General features: G+C 35.7%; 2 protein-coding genes across 3 annotated transcripts; one reads left to right on the top strand and one right to left on the bottom strand.

Annotated features, from left to right (window-relative positions):
- Nucleotides 548-3,655, top strand: LOC109850012 (phosducin-like protein 3). Of its 2 annotated transcripts, XM_020419907.1 has the most exons (5): nt 548-878; nt 956-1,099; nt 1,448-1,656; nt 3,194-3,389; nt 3,476-3,655. In XM_020419907.1, the coding sequence occupies exons 1-4, from the start codon at nt 631-633 to the stop codon at nt 3,349-3,351; spliced, it is 759 nt and encodes a 252-aa protein (XP_020275496.1). In that variant the 5' UTR covers nt 548-630; the 3' UTR covers nt 3,352-3,389; nt 3,476-3,655. The 2 variants fall into 2 exon arrangements, with proteins under 2 accessions (XP_020275496.1, XP_020275495.1); XM_020419906.1 differs by having other exon boundaries at nt 3,194-3,655.
- On the bottom strand, nt 4,762-12,363 carry LOC109848542 (protein tesmin/TSO1-like CXC 2). The gene is made up of 10 exons (XM_020418100.1): nt 12,077-12,363; nt 10,928-11,082; nt 10,103-10,844; nt 8,476-8,963; nt 8,329-8,403; nt 6,576-6,756; nt 6,396-6,491; nt 6,257-6,323; nt 5,408-5,543; nt 4,762-5,329 (listed from the first exon to the last, which is right to left on the bottom strand). Exons 1-10 carry the CDS (start codon nt 12,131-12,133, stop codon nt 4,987-4,989), a joined length of 2,340 nt encoding a protein of 779 aa, XP_020273689.1. The 5' UTR covers nt 12,134-12,363; the 3' UTR covers nt 4,762-4,986.

Here is a 15,743-nt window from a genome sequence, read left to right as displayed (position 1 = left end):
CACCCTCTCTATCAAATATTTACCGAGAGAATTGTGTGTTGCATGTGGGATTCCCGGGCCGATGGCCCCGCCTCTTTATCTGTATTCTCCCAATATACAACCTTACGGTGTTAATGGCGTCGCTGCCTGTTATTTTGATTGCGTAGGAAACAAGTGTTTGTTAACCCGTTAACGCTATTGAAGACTCTTGTTGGGAGACATTGAGATTTTAGTAGGGGTTTCGTGAGACACCCCATAGTTCATGGAGTTTGTGAAATTTACCTCTTATGTTTGCTTTATATAGTAAGATAGAGATGATGTTCTATGCAAGCAAAAAGAAACAAAAGATTTTCCTAATTTTTTTTGGTTGAAAAATGAATTTTAATCAGATCCTTACTTTGGGGAACATAAAACAATCACCTAAATGTTGGCGGCCCATAAAAGCAGGCCCTTTTTCAGAGAGCGAATTCAATCAAGTAATGGGCCTAAATATTTCGCGGCCCAACATTTCACAGCTGCTTCACCTCACCGTAAAAGGACTAGGAAAAAAAATCACGAGCAAAAAAAAAATCGGGGAAAAAAAAGGACATAGAAAGAAAATCACAGAACAGAGCAAGAGAAAGCGAGAAACAAGATCCAATCTTGAGATCAATGGCGGATTACCACTTCGTATACAAGGACGTCGAGGGCGCCAGCACTCAATGGGACGATATCCAGCGAAAGCTCGGCAATCTCCCGCCAAAGCCCGCGCCTTTCAAGCCCCCAGCCTTCACTCCCGCCGACGACCCCGACCTCCAGCCAAAGTCCAAGTCTTGGATCGACGATCGCACCGCCGACGAGCTCGAGGACCTCGAGGACGATCCCGATCTCGACGACGATCGGTTCCTCGAAGAGTACAGGTGAGAATTTGGGGTTGGGGTTTGGATCTTGAGTTGAGGTTTGTGACAAATTAGGGATATTTTTTTGGGTTTTGAAGGAAGAAAAGGTTGGCGGAGATGAGGGAGGCTGCGAGGGTTGCGAGGTTCGGATCGGTGGTGCCGATATCGGGTTCGGATTTTGTGAGGGAGGTATCGCAGGCGTCAGGTGATGTTTGGGTTGTTGTGCTCCTGTACAAAGATGGGTAATTTCAAATTTTGATCTTTTTTAAGTTTGTTATGTCAATAATTCATAGTAAGAGGGTGATCCTTACTGAGTAACGAATACTTGTTTTAGTTGGAATTAGAACGGAGAAGTAGGAAAAGTATGTGTTTGCCAACTTTCATGAACACTGACATCGAATGTCGTAGAAACCATAGGGTACATGTAGAAATCTTATGACGATTGTTGTTGAGATTCAGAGAACTTTGCGTATGTGCATCTACTATGTGAATTATATTTTTGCATATCTTGCTCTTTAGCTATCTATGATCTTTGACATGGTCTCTCACATTGTTAATTATTCTTGAATTTGTTTTTTGTTTTGTGATAGTATACCGGAATGTGAGCTACTTTTACAGTGCTTGGAGGAGCTTGCAAAAAAATACCCGGCAACAAAATTTGTCAAGATAATCTCCACAGATTGCATTCCGAACTATCCGGATCATAACCTGCCTACTATTTTGGTGTATAATAACAGTGCTGTGAAAGCAACTTACGTGGGGTTGCGTCACTTTGGTTCTCGGAAATGCACACCTGAAGGTAAGTTTTCCCCTTTTGTTATCTTACACCTAGGTTTTCTTTTGTTATATGTTAGCTATTGTGCAAACTGTGTTGTATAATAGTAACTGTTTTGCACCAAGTTGCTGATTATGGACATTCTTGTTCGTGTTAAGAACCATTTAGATTGATTATATGCGGTCTGCATAGCTTAGTATGTTGAATGATAGTGCTTCTTGTGGAAGATAAAGATCTTTTTCATGTAATAGCGTATACGAAGATTGAAATTGATTGTGGGAAAAAAGGAAGAGCGAATGATGAATAAACTTTGTATTGATGAAAGCTGAGGCCTTGTTTTTGTTATCCACTTGTATCCCTTTGGTTTTTCTTATTCCCTATTTTTATCTCTATTTATGTCTGATAGCTACGTTGACCATCAACCACGTGTAACATAAACTAGGAGCATCCTGTATATACGAAACGGGACCTTTAATTCTAATAGATGGAGATCCCACATTAATCAATATCATGAGGCTTTTTTATGATAAAACTTATTCAGGCAAAACTCATATACTATGAAATTATGGTGTTCTCCCGTCTCTAGGTGTTCTTAAATTTATTCTCAGCTACCATATTGGTTCTCTTTATCTGACACAGCAAAATGCAACCCCAACAGCATACCAGCATCATAACCATGTACCTTGGACCAATTGGATTTTACTTAATGCCGGTTTGTCAACTTTGATATTCATTGTTTTCATACTAACATGCACTTCTTTCTAAATGCGATTTCAATTAAAATGTTGGTTTGTTATGAATAAAGGCCATACCGCCATAGCTGGACTAAGCCTAGAGCTCTAGACTTCCTCAACCCACAGACCACCTTTACCACCTGAGGATTAAGTTTGATGTTAATCTTCACTAATTTTTATCTTCAGCAGAAAAAAGAACATTTATAAGACATAGTACTCCTCTGTTGGAATTGGTAAGTCATTTTCAGACAAATATGTGGCGAACATGACAGGGAAGAATAAAGGGTGTTTTGAGTACACACACCCAGTATAGGATAGGCATGATTTAAGACAGAGTGGCATACTTTGTTACAGAAAGAGAAGTTTTCAATTGATATAATTGATTCCATATTGTGTGTGCACCTTTTTCCAATTGATCAATTTATTAAATTTTCGTAAAAGAGACATTTGAGAAAACTTGGTAACATATGTGATCTATGACAAAGAGTTCTCAAGTTTAGGACATGTCAGCGCCTACATATTAGGACAGTGTAGGAAATCTGTCTGAGTTCAATTAAAAAAAGAATTCAATCACTTTTAAGTTCTTGCAGATGTGTTCTTATGTTCTAGCACAAATTTTTGGTCACTCGTGTTGTTTTGGTTCCATGATAAAAGCACTTTGACTGGATTTGAATATAGACGCTTTGCAACAGTCGAAAGCTTCAAATTGTGGGAGTGAGGGATATACACGATTGTTTAAATCTGTTTTTTTTTACTAGTACTTGAGAAGATGACACATGCGATAATAAAGTGCTTTGTACTTATACTGATACTTCGTTATGTTTCAGCTGTTGCTTTAGCGCTTTGTGGGTCAGATCCAGTGCTAAATGATGGGCGAAGTGGGGATTCATCCAAGGATGATGTTATAGAGGGTGTGCGCAAAAGATTCATTGAGAAGTTCGTAACACAGCATGAAGATCGCGAGGATGAATACTCGAGTGACTAGTAACATCCACGTCACTTTCTTTTTAAAATTTATACTAGGTATGAGTGATTTTTTTTTGGCGCTTTACAGCTTCATCTCTTTGTTAGTAGCCTGAGCTAACGTGTACTGTTTGTTGTGTCACAAGTCCAATCCTGGTTCCAGAGAAAGAGTGATATATTTTTGCGTAGAATACTGCTTTCGTTTCCTGTATGTTAGCTCTGCCGAAGATGTAAATGGACATCGAATCTCTATTCGATTGCTTCTAAATAGAAATGTAATGTATTTTTAACAGTATCCAGCATGGATGTCAGCGGTTGGATTGCAAGAGTATTTGCATGTTTTTGACTTTTCCAGCTATATCCTGTAGTCGTTAAAGATGAGCGGTGATTACTTGATGCTCTTTTAGCAATTATCGGAATCAAACAACTTACTCAAAGCGTGTTGTTTAGTACAAAAATAAATAAAACAATGGAACTACATTACAACACACTAATAACGTGTAGCCTGGAATTATGTTCATTTGAGTGAACCAGCTTACATCAAAGTTTCTCATTCTTGTACAAGATGTTATGTCAATTTGCTAACTTGTTGCTTCTCCAAGCTTACAATTTCTTATCTTCTCACTCCTTAAATAAGATCGCGCAAGTCATCTTTGAGGAAACAGATACGAAAATATTACGCTGTATAGCAGCAAACTTGCGGCTCAACTCTAGGGTTTTTTCCTTAGAAACCGCTGCAAAAATAGGATAATTATACGAAAATCACCTTTCAATTAGGTTTTTCGTTGCAGTCAACCACCTCTCAATCAAATATTTACTAAAACTCCAAAAATAAGCTTAAAATATCCAAGTTCAATGTACGTGAATTGTATCCTAATAAGACCTGAATACAACATGAGTCATGTGCGTTGGATGAGTTTTTTAATGGTAATTTTGGGTTTTAGCACAAAAAAAAAAAGACTTAGATGTGATTGATTACAACAAGAATTAACTTTAAAGGTGTTTTATATACAGATTAAAAATGAAAGATTGTTTCTGTGTAATTACCTTGTTGTTGTGATCATGACTTTAATTTTCTTGAATTAGAACAAGACACGCAGAAAAGAGGCATATAGTTGACTTAAAAAGATCGATCTAACAGTTGACCAGTCTTGCAAATGTGAATTCTGCCAAAGTTTTCCAGGCATTTCAAGGAGAAGTAAAGCTTAATCAAGTTCACTTCTTAGAGTACGAGACTTCAATTCGTTCCAATTTCTGCTACAAATTTTAACCCACTAACGTTTAATACAGAAATTTAAACCAAGCCAATTTGAACTTATAGCGTTTAAACATGATCCTCTTTACCGATACCACTTTAATAAACTCATACAAAATGCATTCACAAAACTGGGAAAACAGCAACGTGAATTTCCAAATAACAAGGAGAGAAATATGTGGGAAAACTCATGGAGATGAGTACCTCCTTTAAAATTTTACACTAAGAAAAAATGTACAACAAATCAGTTACATAAAAAGTACTACTTATTATACAACACTATGCATATAAACATACCTCAACAGCTAATAACTACCACAAGCCGTACATTAATACTACGTCACACAGTAACAGCAAACTTCTTCAGCTCGGCCAAACATGATTATTGCTGGAATGAACTGCTCAGTGTTCACTGGTCTCATCTCCATTGAGGGATGGGAATGAAGGAATTGATTTCAGTATCAATTTCCTTCCTCCCTTACTTTTTGAAGATAATCCAAGTGCTTTATGTGGAGGCGAAACCCTCTTTCCATTTGGCGAGATAGTCTTCACACCATTATTACATGACGCATCATCCCTTAGGATCTCAGGAGTATCACCCTCAGCAGGGGGGTTAAAATGATTTGCAGTTTTTTGGAGGGGGAATTCGCATTTTCTAAGAGGTTGTAATGTTGAGTATCCAATGGAAAGAGTAGAAGATCGAGGGGGCTTCCCGTTTGAATGTAAAGATGGTTTAACAAAGGGTCTGTAGGAAAAAAAAAATTATGCTTTAGTAAAGCTTACCAAATGAGAAAATTTTAAGAATGATAAACTTTGGTGTGACCTGAAAATTTCAGAAGATGGTGTTATTGGTAATGTGCCTCCTGGTGATTGATGATCATTCTGGTCCTCCTGCAGATTGCTCTGTTGCTTCTCACCACTGACAGTTAGTTCTTTGGCATGTTCAGCATCATCAAAGCCTATATTAAAAATATGTGCCACATAAAAGCCATGAGACAATAACTATACAGAGATAAGGTAATAGCTAAAGATATATAGAGAATATATCCCTTTACGTAAGTAATTTAATTTACATGAAAGGATTTTAATATTTTTATACAGAAAAACAGACAAATAAAGCATTTAATTTACACGAAAGAATTTTAATATTTTTTACACCTGCCTTAATGAAGAAAATAAAACTTAAACTATACTAAGAGCATTCTGATGATTCACAGGATCAGAATGCTCCACCCATGACTTGGAAATGGTAAATACCAATTTGATTCACTCATCTATCAGCGTAATCCACACATAGTGGGAAAACTGGTCCAAATTGACTGCGATTCAAGGAGAAAATGAGTATGGTTATATATATTAGAGTTAACCCGGTACAAGCATGAATGTGCTTAAGTTAAATACGCGAAGAAAAGAACTGACACCAATGATCATCTTAAGACCCCAACTTCAAAAGACATAATCGATATAGAACAGATTAACCGATTTTACTGCATAAGTATATATAAAATTAACGCTAGATGACAAAAGCAAGAAAAAACATTTATAAATGTTGATGATTATTAGTGAGTAGAAAATACACAATAAACTTCACAAATAAACCATTCTGAAGGTGAATTGTTAACTAAACACCCATCATGGAAAGCAATAAATGGCCTCTTGTAACAAAACTCACCATCTTTTCTTCCAAATGTATTTCTACACCCCTCACATCTGCAACTTGGAGAGCATCCAACACCACCCTTCAAAGAGAAGTCAGATGACATATCAGATTAATGACAAAAGGAAGAAGTTAAATAAGCCAAGACACAAACCTGAAAACATTCACAGTATTTCTTTAGGCAATTTGATTTCTTACAGTTACATCCTCTCTTATGCCTGGCCGAAGCAGGAGTTTTGTTTGTTTCTTCCTAGAGGATTAAAAAAGGGGCAAATTTGCTGAGCAGCTGATAAAATAATATGGTTAAAGAGCAGGTTAATGCTGAGACACTTACCCCCATATCTTGAACAGGTTTAGAGGCTCGAATTACTTTAGGAGCAAATGCAAGTGGATTGCGAGATTCTATTTGTTTGCGAGTAGCCAGAACTGTTTCCTCATGGATTGGCTTGTTGAGACATCCTATGCAAGCACAAGGCTCAACACAATAGATTCCAGCAGCAAAACACTCACAATAACTGCAGATGGTATCAGCATGACAAAATAAGTAGACAATAAACAGCCAAATGGTTTTGAAGCTTATACGCAGGTGGAATTTCCATGAATTTTAGGCTATACAACCAGGAATACAATTGCCAATGTCGTTAGGGGAGGAGAAGTTCATCTAGTTATTTTCTCAGAATAAATGAATGTTTGGTAGCTGCTTATTTTTTGAAACCTTATTACTTATTACATGTTTTGAAAACTCCTGATAAGGAGGTTAAAAAATAAGGTAAAACTCTTACCTTATAGGAATATAAGTACAGTTATATGTTTAGTAAACCAATAACTTATAAGTTTGTGGTAGTTTTTTCAAATGACCAAAGAGGACATCTTGTTGAATCTCATGTTGAAACTAACTAATCAATTATATATTAGGCAGACAATTACGACTAGTAAATTTATTAACTAATTAACTAAGTAAATAATAAAATTAATTATTTTTACATTAATCATCAACATTTGAACTATTTAATTATTTTATGTTAAAAGCTATTATTAGTAAAATTATTAATTAGTAAGTTAAAAATTAATTATTCATAACAATTAATATATATAAATAAAATATTTTTATATATTACATTAATTTTGATTATTACTTACTAATATTAATATTAATTAAATAATTTCATACTAATTAAATAATAATTAAAAATAAAGATATTTATGAACTAAGTAAATAATTAATAATTATTATTATTACTTATTATTAAAAGTAAAAAAATGTAAATACATATTTAAATAGTAATTACTAATAATTAATAAATTTAATTAATAGTTGATTAAAAAATTCATAAGAAAACTATTTCTTTTTAACAATAAAATATAACTTATCAATATCATAGTACTTACTAGTAAATTAATTTAGTAATTTGTAAATTAATTTATTAATTAGCTAGTTAATTAATAACAAATTTCATTTATAATAAGAAACTATTTAGTTAAAATATATTTTATATATCACATTATTTATGGCTATGAATTACTAATATTGGCACTATTAAATTAATTTCTTATTATCTAATTAATTTCTTATTATTTAAATACTCATTTAATAAAATTTATTAAGTAATTAAGTAAATTATTATTTCATAAATTAATTAAATAATAATGATATTAATTAATTATAATTTCTTATTAATAAATAATATTTTAATGAAATTATTAATTAATTAATAGTGCCACTATTTAATAAATTTCTTATATTTATTAATTAATTATAAGGTGCGGAGAGTTTACTTTTGTAGATTGATAAAGGGGGTCCAAGGGTATTTTGGGCTTTTCGCCTAAATAAGGAAAACTCCTTCGAAGTAGGTAGAAAACAAGTTGGAGAATCCCAACTTATTTTTCCGCTACTTATAATATATGTTAGAAATAAATGAAAAAGTAAACTCTCAGCACCTTATAAGTTGAAAAGTACTTACAAGTAAAATAGCTTACTTATAAGTAAGTTGCCAAACATGCTTTAAGAAAAATACAACTTTCTTGAATGATTAGCATATTTTCATCAATGCATTTGTAGAAAAGTAATTATGTTGAAAGAAACTTACAGCTTTAAACATTTTGACTTTTTACAATTACAACGCTTGCAAGCATCACCATCACCATCACTTTCTGACTTACACCTGTATACACCCATCGAGATGTTGTATTAAATTGAAGAGAATTAAGACAAGAAATAGGATGTGATAACTCACTTTCTCTTCTTAGGACTCCTCTGAGTTAAATTATTGCTATCGTCAAACTCAGGTGCTTTGGAAGCATCATCATGTGAGACATCATGATTTAGAACTTCCTTTCCAGTAGGATGTTTGTCCATTACAACATCCAATGACTTCTCCACAGCACTCTGTTCAACTGTTACTGGAGGATATGGGTTAATAGAGCATGACATACTAATGAATCGCTTACCCAAAGCAGGAGTACCCTTGGTAACCATTCTATCAGTTGGGATTGTTCTCAAAGTGTTTAAATGCAACCCAATACTGGGTAATGCACGTGACAATGAACTACTTCCTGGCTTCAACGAAATTAAATTTTTATTATCTGCAGTGCATTTTCTGCTGGATGGCAATAAAACTGAAGGATGAAGGTTTGAATTAATGGTTGAGTTCTTTTTTGAACCTCCAGCTAACTCAAAAGTCAGACACCGTCTTCTCATGCCGCGTTGTTGCTGAGACTCAACCTGCACACACACAAAAAGTTTGAAGCTTAAGCTGTAAATAACAAGTGCTAAAGGCAATACGTATAATACAAAACCATTACTGCAGATTTTAATAAAAAATTTCGAGATGTAAATTATTGCCAGGAAATAAAACTCATTTTTCTGGGTTGTCGGCTAACAATGTACATAAACCAAACTTAATCTTCCATGCATGGCCCTTCAGATCATGTGGAAAGGCCGTGGATATGAACGTGAGTTTCTTGTGAGCAAAGACATTTTAACCTGCCAAGAATGAGGTTTGAACTCAGAAACTCATGAAAATCTAATGCTCCAAAACTGTTCAGGATTAACACTTCTTTACCAAAAAACATGAGTCACTGAATCGTGGCCTGCGAGTGATATCAAGATATAGGGTACTTTTCTCCGGCGGGTAGTGGGCGGCGTGCTGTTTTTTTTTTTTTGGTGATTTTTTTGGGGTGTGTGTGTGTGGGGGGGGGGGGGGGGGGGGGTTCTAGATATTCCTAGACAAAAGAGATGTTGGTTATGCATGCTTCTCATTCAGCATGTTCCCTCTTAAAATCAGAAAACATAACTATCAAAAATCAAGAAGAAACATGAATCTAAACGACTGAGCACCAGTCCCCTCAACATCTTTTGCATCTGCAATTTATGGATCAGAAGCAATTCTTATTGGTAGGCTGGTAGCTAAATATTCCTGTTAGATTAAGCCAATGAGTTGAGGGTCAACAAAGGGCATCAGGCAATCTGTAATATTCCGTCTCGCAAGGCTTAAGACCCAATGAAACATCTTTTACAACAAGGTGACTCGCTCAGAATGCATAAAAGTAAATTGACATTTTGAACTGGCAATGAAGAGGTTTAAGCCCAAATTAAGCATTAGGTAAATGCTTCTGTCAGATAGGTATTCCCATTAACTTAAGCAGAATGCATCAAGCTATATCTTTAACATTCAACTCCAAATAGGCTGAAGGCCAACATGAAACAGTCTCTTAGAGATGGTTGATGCATTGAGAGAAAGAGAAATAAATAAAAGCAATAGATAGTTTAAATTTTGAAATAATGTTACAATTTTAGATATTGAAGACACTTGGACAAGAGATTGTTAGAGGACTTGGTATAGCACCGTCACTTCAAGTTACCTTGCAGTCAGCAGAGATACAATTGCCAGTTTCTTTTTCAGTTTCGTGATCTTCATCACTCAACAAAACTTGATTCTGAAAGGTGCCTGAGAGTATTTGGGGAGTGTGATCTGTTCCATGTTCCTCAATGGCATGTTCATCATTTCCTTCTTGAGGATACTGCACAGCATTTCGAAAGTAAGGATCAACACTATCTACAGGCTTCAAAGAAGACATTAATGTAGCATCATCATCCCCAAAATCTTCTTCCTGATCTTTGCAAGCCTCCGAGTCAGTTGAAGAATCAAAAACCAGCAGATCATTGGTATCTACAGAAATTAAATTTTCCCAGTCACATGCAGCCACTTCTTCCTCATCTTGTGTTGACTGATGTTCGTCCCTAAGCTCAATCTCAGTAGCAAACAAAACTTTTCTCTTTTCAACACCATCATGAGCAACATGAGCTAGTTCAACCAGAGCTTCACCATTATCTAACTTAACTTCTGTTTTGACACCACAACCAGCTACTGTATTATGCTTGGGACTGTCACGGTCATACTGAATGGCGGCCTGGGGCACATCATTAGGTCGGGTTGTACACTGCTCAGGTGGGTCAACATTAGCTTCATTCAGTGAGCATATCGTATTGCATTTCTCTCGAGCAACAGCAAGGTTAATATAATCTGATGTTCCTGTGTATAGATTGTTTTGATCCAAATTTTCAGCTGAACTCCCAAGTTTTGATGAGCCTGAACAAGGATACCTGAAGAAAGATAAAGGTAAGATGGAATTTCCATAGAGTGAGACTAAAACTAATAATCTCTGGATTATGAAAGAGATTATTACCTAAATCTAGATTCCTTCTGTGAACTGACTTGTGGCGAAGTAAACACTGAAGAAATTGAAGCAAAACTCAAAGAATGGAACACTTGTACTCCATGTGCTGACTTAACAGGCTGGATAGGAGATAGATCATCGATAAAGTTGAAAGTTGGGGAATCCTGCATCAAATAATAATTGTTAAGGTATGCCACATTAAAACTAGCCTTACGCTACTCATCACCTGCATATTGCAATAAAGCACTTTATCATATGAGAGAGGAAGCAATATCCACACTTTTGACGTCAGCAAATACGGAAATGCCCAGTATTTACCATTCCTTAATCAGTTAATCTTAAAGGAGGACCTTACATACAATTCACAAACAACTATGTGTGCAATGGATGAACATCTATGTGGATTTCCAGGGCAATAATGTGTAGAAATGACCTCTGTTTGCTTTGCGTTCATTTTGCTAAAAGAGGAATAGAACAAGAATCAAACACTTGAGCCAAAGTATCTAAAATAGAAGAAAGCCAGAGAGTCAATATAACACTTCAAAATTCTACATCACATGTGCTAACTTCAGGTTGACAAAATTAGGCACACTCCGTTTCATCTCAAAAGGCATGCATTTGGCGATCAAAATAATGTGATACAATTAAAAAAAATATGATACCAGCAAATATGAATCCAGCATAAGGAATACAGAACTTATGCCATGAACAAATAGACATTTTAATGAAGATATATCACCAAAAAAACACATTGATAGCGAACAGGGAAAAAGAACTTAGCGCGATCAAACAACTAAGATAAATAATGATCTAATAAAGGAAACAGTAGCTGGTACTTCCAATTAAACCATAAACCCTTTTTTTCCATAACAAATTCGCACTAAGCGTGACAAAAAAAAAACCCTATTCTCTAACAACCACAGCACAATGAAGCTTACAAAATACTTCAAATTAACAATAAAACTAAAACCCACCAGAAAAAATCCCCAAATTCGATCGATTCCCAGTGGAAAAAAAAATTCCAAGCTTCTAGGATTCTCAACCAACCAAATCCTCCGATCCGAACAAATGAGACCACAAAAACAACAAAATCCCCCAAATTTCCGAGAATAAAACCCCCATCGAAACCCTAGAAAAGGAAAGGCGAACAGATCGAACCTCGAACTTCGAAAGCGCCGCCACCCCTACGATCTTGCTCCGCTCCGGCGTCCCCATTTCATCGGAACTCCTCTCTCTCTCTCTCTCTCTCCCCCGCTCTCTCGCTCTCTAGATTGAATTCAAGAAGCGCGAAGGGCGGGAATTTATTTTTTCAGTACCCCAAAAAAAACGAAGAGAGAAAAAATCGAATAAAGAAAGAAACTCCCACTCCCTACGCTCCGAAAGTAGGTAAAAGCTTTTATTTTAAAAACCTCTCTCTGAGTCTTCGCCCTCGGGAGCCGGATCCGGTCACCGCCCCCGAGAAATGAGAGGCCAGGGGGAGGTAGCTTCACCGCCTTCCTCTTTTCTCCATTAATTAAATTCGAAGCCGCGATTAGTGTTGGGTTTACCGTTGGGTTTTCCCGCATTAACAACCGCGGTTAAAGCGGGAAAGTGTAGGCTTACGCTCACCCGCACCCGCTCACGGACCTACGTGTCAACGTGACGGAGCGGGGTGGGGCCCGAAGGTGTGAGGTTTGTTTGCTCGGGTGGCGTTTAAAAGTCAATTGATGATTATGAGGGTGATTAATACGGCTGTAGCCCTTGACTGTGGTTGATAGCTGTTCTTTAACCAACGTGCACATTATTTACTGTCAATTCCTTACTAAAAGTTTGTTACATACATTTGCAATGGACTGTGAATTATGCTTGATCTTACCCTAAATGGAATGATTATATTTATCTAAGCCAGCGCAGTTGTAAATACAGCAGATGTTGCATCCGGAAAATATTCACTTATTGTGTTTAATTTATTGCAGAAATTCGATTTCAAATCCATCATTTAGATGTTTGGATTTTTACCTAGGTACATATATTTTCAAATCTAAATCCAATAATTGATTAGTTGCTGAAGTCGTAGGATTTGCTATTTTCCTTATATAAAATTATGATAAGAAAGGGAGGGTTCTCATAGATTCTAACCCTCTCATAGTCTCATGGGAAAGAACGAGAACACATAATGATGCGAAACAATAGATTTTTGGCTTGCAACCATATCCTTGGTCAGCATTTGCTGTTACGACCTGAAGAATTGCTTCTGCTTTGTTCATCGGTTTTTCTATAGAGTGCTCATGGACACTCTATAAGGGAGGAGAGAGATAAAGAGAAATGAATAGCTCATGAGCCCTCCTGATTTGCATTAATTTCCGTGTATAATTTATTTCTCTCTATCTCTCTCCTCTCTTATAAAGTACCGTTTGTTCATTATTTCTAATCTCCGCCGCAGACTTGGATGCTGAATATCCAGCTTAAGTACCGGCGGTGAGCTTAAGAAAATTGCACGACGTGGGCTACGGATCCATGGGCCCTCTCGGCCTGCATGATTGTGTCCGGTTCTCTGGGAGAACTAGCTGAGATTTCTCAGTCTTATAAAGATGTGGGGGGTTGGGGGGCCATGCGCGCCTGAACCACGTGAGGAGAGGGAGAGACCGAGAGAGCAAGTGGGCCCCCGATGGATCCATGATTGCAACGTACATGTGGCTCAAAAGTCTTTATGACTTTTCCTAATCAGATTGGAGGAGACTAGCTAGCTCACTTTTTATTGTCAGTGGTTTTGAGATTTTTTTTTTCCTAAAAAAAAAATTAATAAATAATTTACAAACTACTTAATTAATATAAGTTATCCAAGTCTCTTCCACTGTGTATCAAAACGTTGAAGTTCTAGCGAGAATTGAAAAGCATAGTTTCATATTCTAACATGGCTTTGTAGATTGAGCATCTCTTCTATGGACAGAAACCTAGACTCATATGGCATTATCAATTTTTTTAAAAACTGTTTTAAATTTATGGGTAGCAAGCGGGAAGACTCAAATATGGATTGGCTCAGACTTCATTCCAATATCTTTGTCACAATACTAAAACTCTACAGTTGAGGTGAAACATGGGTGGTTATAAACTTAAGGTCTATTTGGGAATTTCTCAAAATAAGACCATGTTTGATCTTGGTCAAAAAAAATTATTAGCAAAAATTAGGCAGGAGTTGGTAAAAATCTTGCTAAGCCAAAAAAGACTGCTTAAATTAATTTTTTTAATCCTCTCTTCCCTTAAGGGTCTGTTCGTTTGCCTTAAAAAAATGGGAAATCAAAGAAATAGAAAACTATTTCTAAGAAGAATTGTTTTGGGAGTGTTTGGTTTGCTAAAAAAAGAAGGAAATCAAAGAAATGGAGATGAAATGATGTTAGTTGTCACATTATTATTGGATGATGTGAGTGATTTTTTAAGAAAACTAGTTTTGATGTTGTTTGGTTGGCGGAAAAAATAAGGAAATGAATTATAAGAAACCTATTTCCTGTAGTTTGTTGATTTCTTTTGTTTGGTTCATTCTTAAAAATAAGAAATGAAATGAGATGAGATGAGTTGTCATTGTAGTATTGGGTGATGTGACCCACACTTAAGAAAAGTGTTTTCATAACTTTTTGGGATGAAAACAACGAAATGAAATGTTAATGAGATGATGTGAATTGTTATAATATTTTATTGGATGATATGAGTGATTTGAAATGATTAGAAGATATGAGTTGAGTGATGTTTGGATGAAAATAATATTTTATTAGATGTGATGAAAGAGTTGTTAGATGAAAATAATATTTTATTAGATGTGATGGATGAGTGGTTAGATGAAAATAATATTTTATTAGATGATGTGGATGAGTTGTTGGATGAAAATAATATTTTATTGGATGTTGTGGGTGAGTTTTAGGGATGGAAATGGAGGAAATAGTACTTTTTGAGATTTTCACCTTTTCCATTTCCATTTCTTGGTTTTTAGGAAATAACCGAACAGACCCTAAACCAAAAGAAAGCCAGATTCTTTGAAAACTAGGTTAGGATTATTCTGACTTGAGTTTTGAGAAACTGACCTTGTAGTATATTTTTATATTCTAGCATATCTCAGTAGTGTTATCCAAGAGATCAAGGCTGATACTTTACTGTTAAAGAATGGACAATAACTTAGAGAAAATCTATTATTCTCAGCTTTATATTTTTTTGGGAGAAATGATGGGGTCTCTCAACCTTAGGCTATGTTTGGTACCTCTACTAAACTAGTTTTAGCGGGCACAATTCTGAGCAAAAAGCTAGTTTTTTGTTTGGCAACAATTAAGCCGAAAGCGAACTACTCTTCTTTAGTTCAAGTTATAGCGTTTGAGCTGGTTTTCTTGTGGACCAACCCTAGCATAGTTAAGTAAAAAATAGCTTAAGCCCAATTCTATTTTGAAATTGTCAAACATACCCTTGCATTCCTATGTTGCTTCCATTGTGGCTTCTCCCGCCAAAACATTGGACTAGTTTTTCAAATGACGCGCACATGTAAAGAAAGCTGTGTTGGCTTCCAGCGTGGTCAGAACGGTGTCTCATTTCTAAACAAAAGGATGGCCTCACACGGAAGGAAAATTACGAAGAATAAGTACACGTGGCGGCAAATATTGCAAATAACTCTAAATCTTTAGTGTTTTTTTTTCTGTATTTATATCAGTCCCTAATTAAAGCTTACGTATTTTGTATTATAGTCCCCAAAATCTTCAGATTTGAAAATTAGTCCTCCGAATCTAAAAGTTTATTGAATTAGTCACTCAAATCTTCATATTTGAAATCAGTCACACCCCAACATATGAAGTATTTCGAAACTAAT

Source organism: Asparagus officinalis, chromosome 7 (genome assembly GCF_001876935.1).
Source record: "Asparagus officinalis chromosome 7, Aspof.V1, whole genome shotgun sequence".
NCBI classification, from domain to species: Eukaryota; Viridiplantae; Streptophyta; class Magnoliopsida; order Asparagales; family Asparagaceae; genus Asparagus; species Asparagus officinalis.
This window is presented reverse-complemented; position numbering and strand designations above follow the sequence as displayed.

What these genes read in the sequence shown, in the direction of transcription:
- LOC109850012 (XM_020419907.1), top strand. Translation starts at nt 631, where the DNA reads ATGGCGGATTACCACTTCGTATACAAGGACGTCGAGGGCGCCAGCACT. An exon ending in CGGTTCCTCGAAGAGTACAG is followed by an intron (nt 879 to 955) that starts GTGAGAATTTGG and finishes TGGGTTTTGAAG; the next exon opens with GAAGAAAAGGTTGGCGGAGA. An exon ending in GTGCTCCTGTACAAAGATGG is followed by an intron (nt 1,100 to 1,447) that starts GTAATTTCAAAT and finishes GTTTTGTGATAG; the next exon opens with TATACCGGAATGTGAGCTAC.
- LOC109848542 (XM_020418100.1), bottom strand. Translation starts at nt 12,133, where the DNA reads ATGGGGACGCCGGAGCGGAGCAAGATCGTAGGGGTGGCGGCGCTTTCG. An exon ending in AAGTCAAAATGTTTAAAGCT is followed by an intron (nt 6,757 to 8,328) that starts GTAAGTTTCTTT and finishes TACCATCTGCAG; the next exon opens with TTATTGTGAGTGTTTTGCTG. An exon ending in AACCTGTTCAAGATATGGGG is followed by an intron (nt 6,492 to 6,575) that starts GTAAGTGTCTCA and finishes TTAATCCTCTAG; the next exon opens with GAAGAAACAAACAAAACTCC.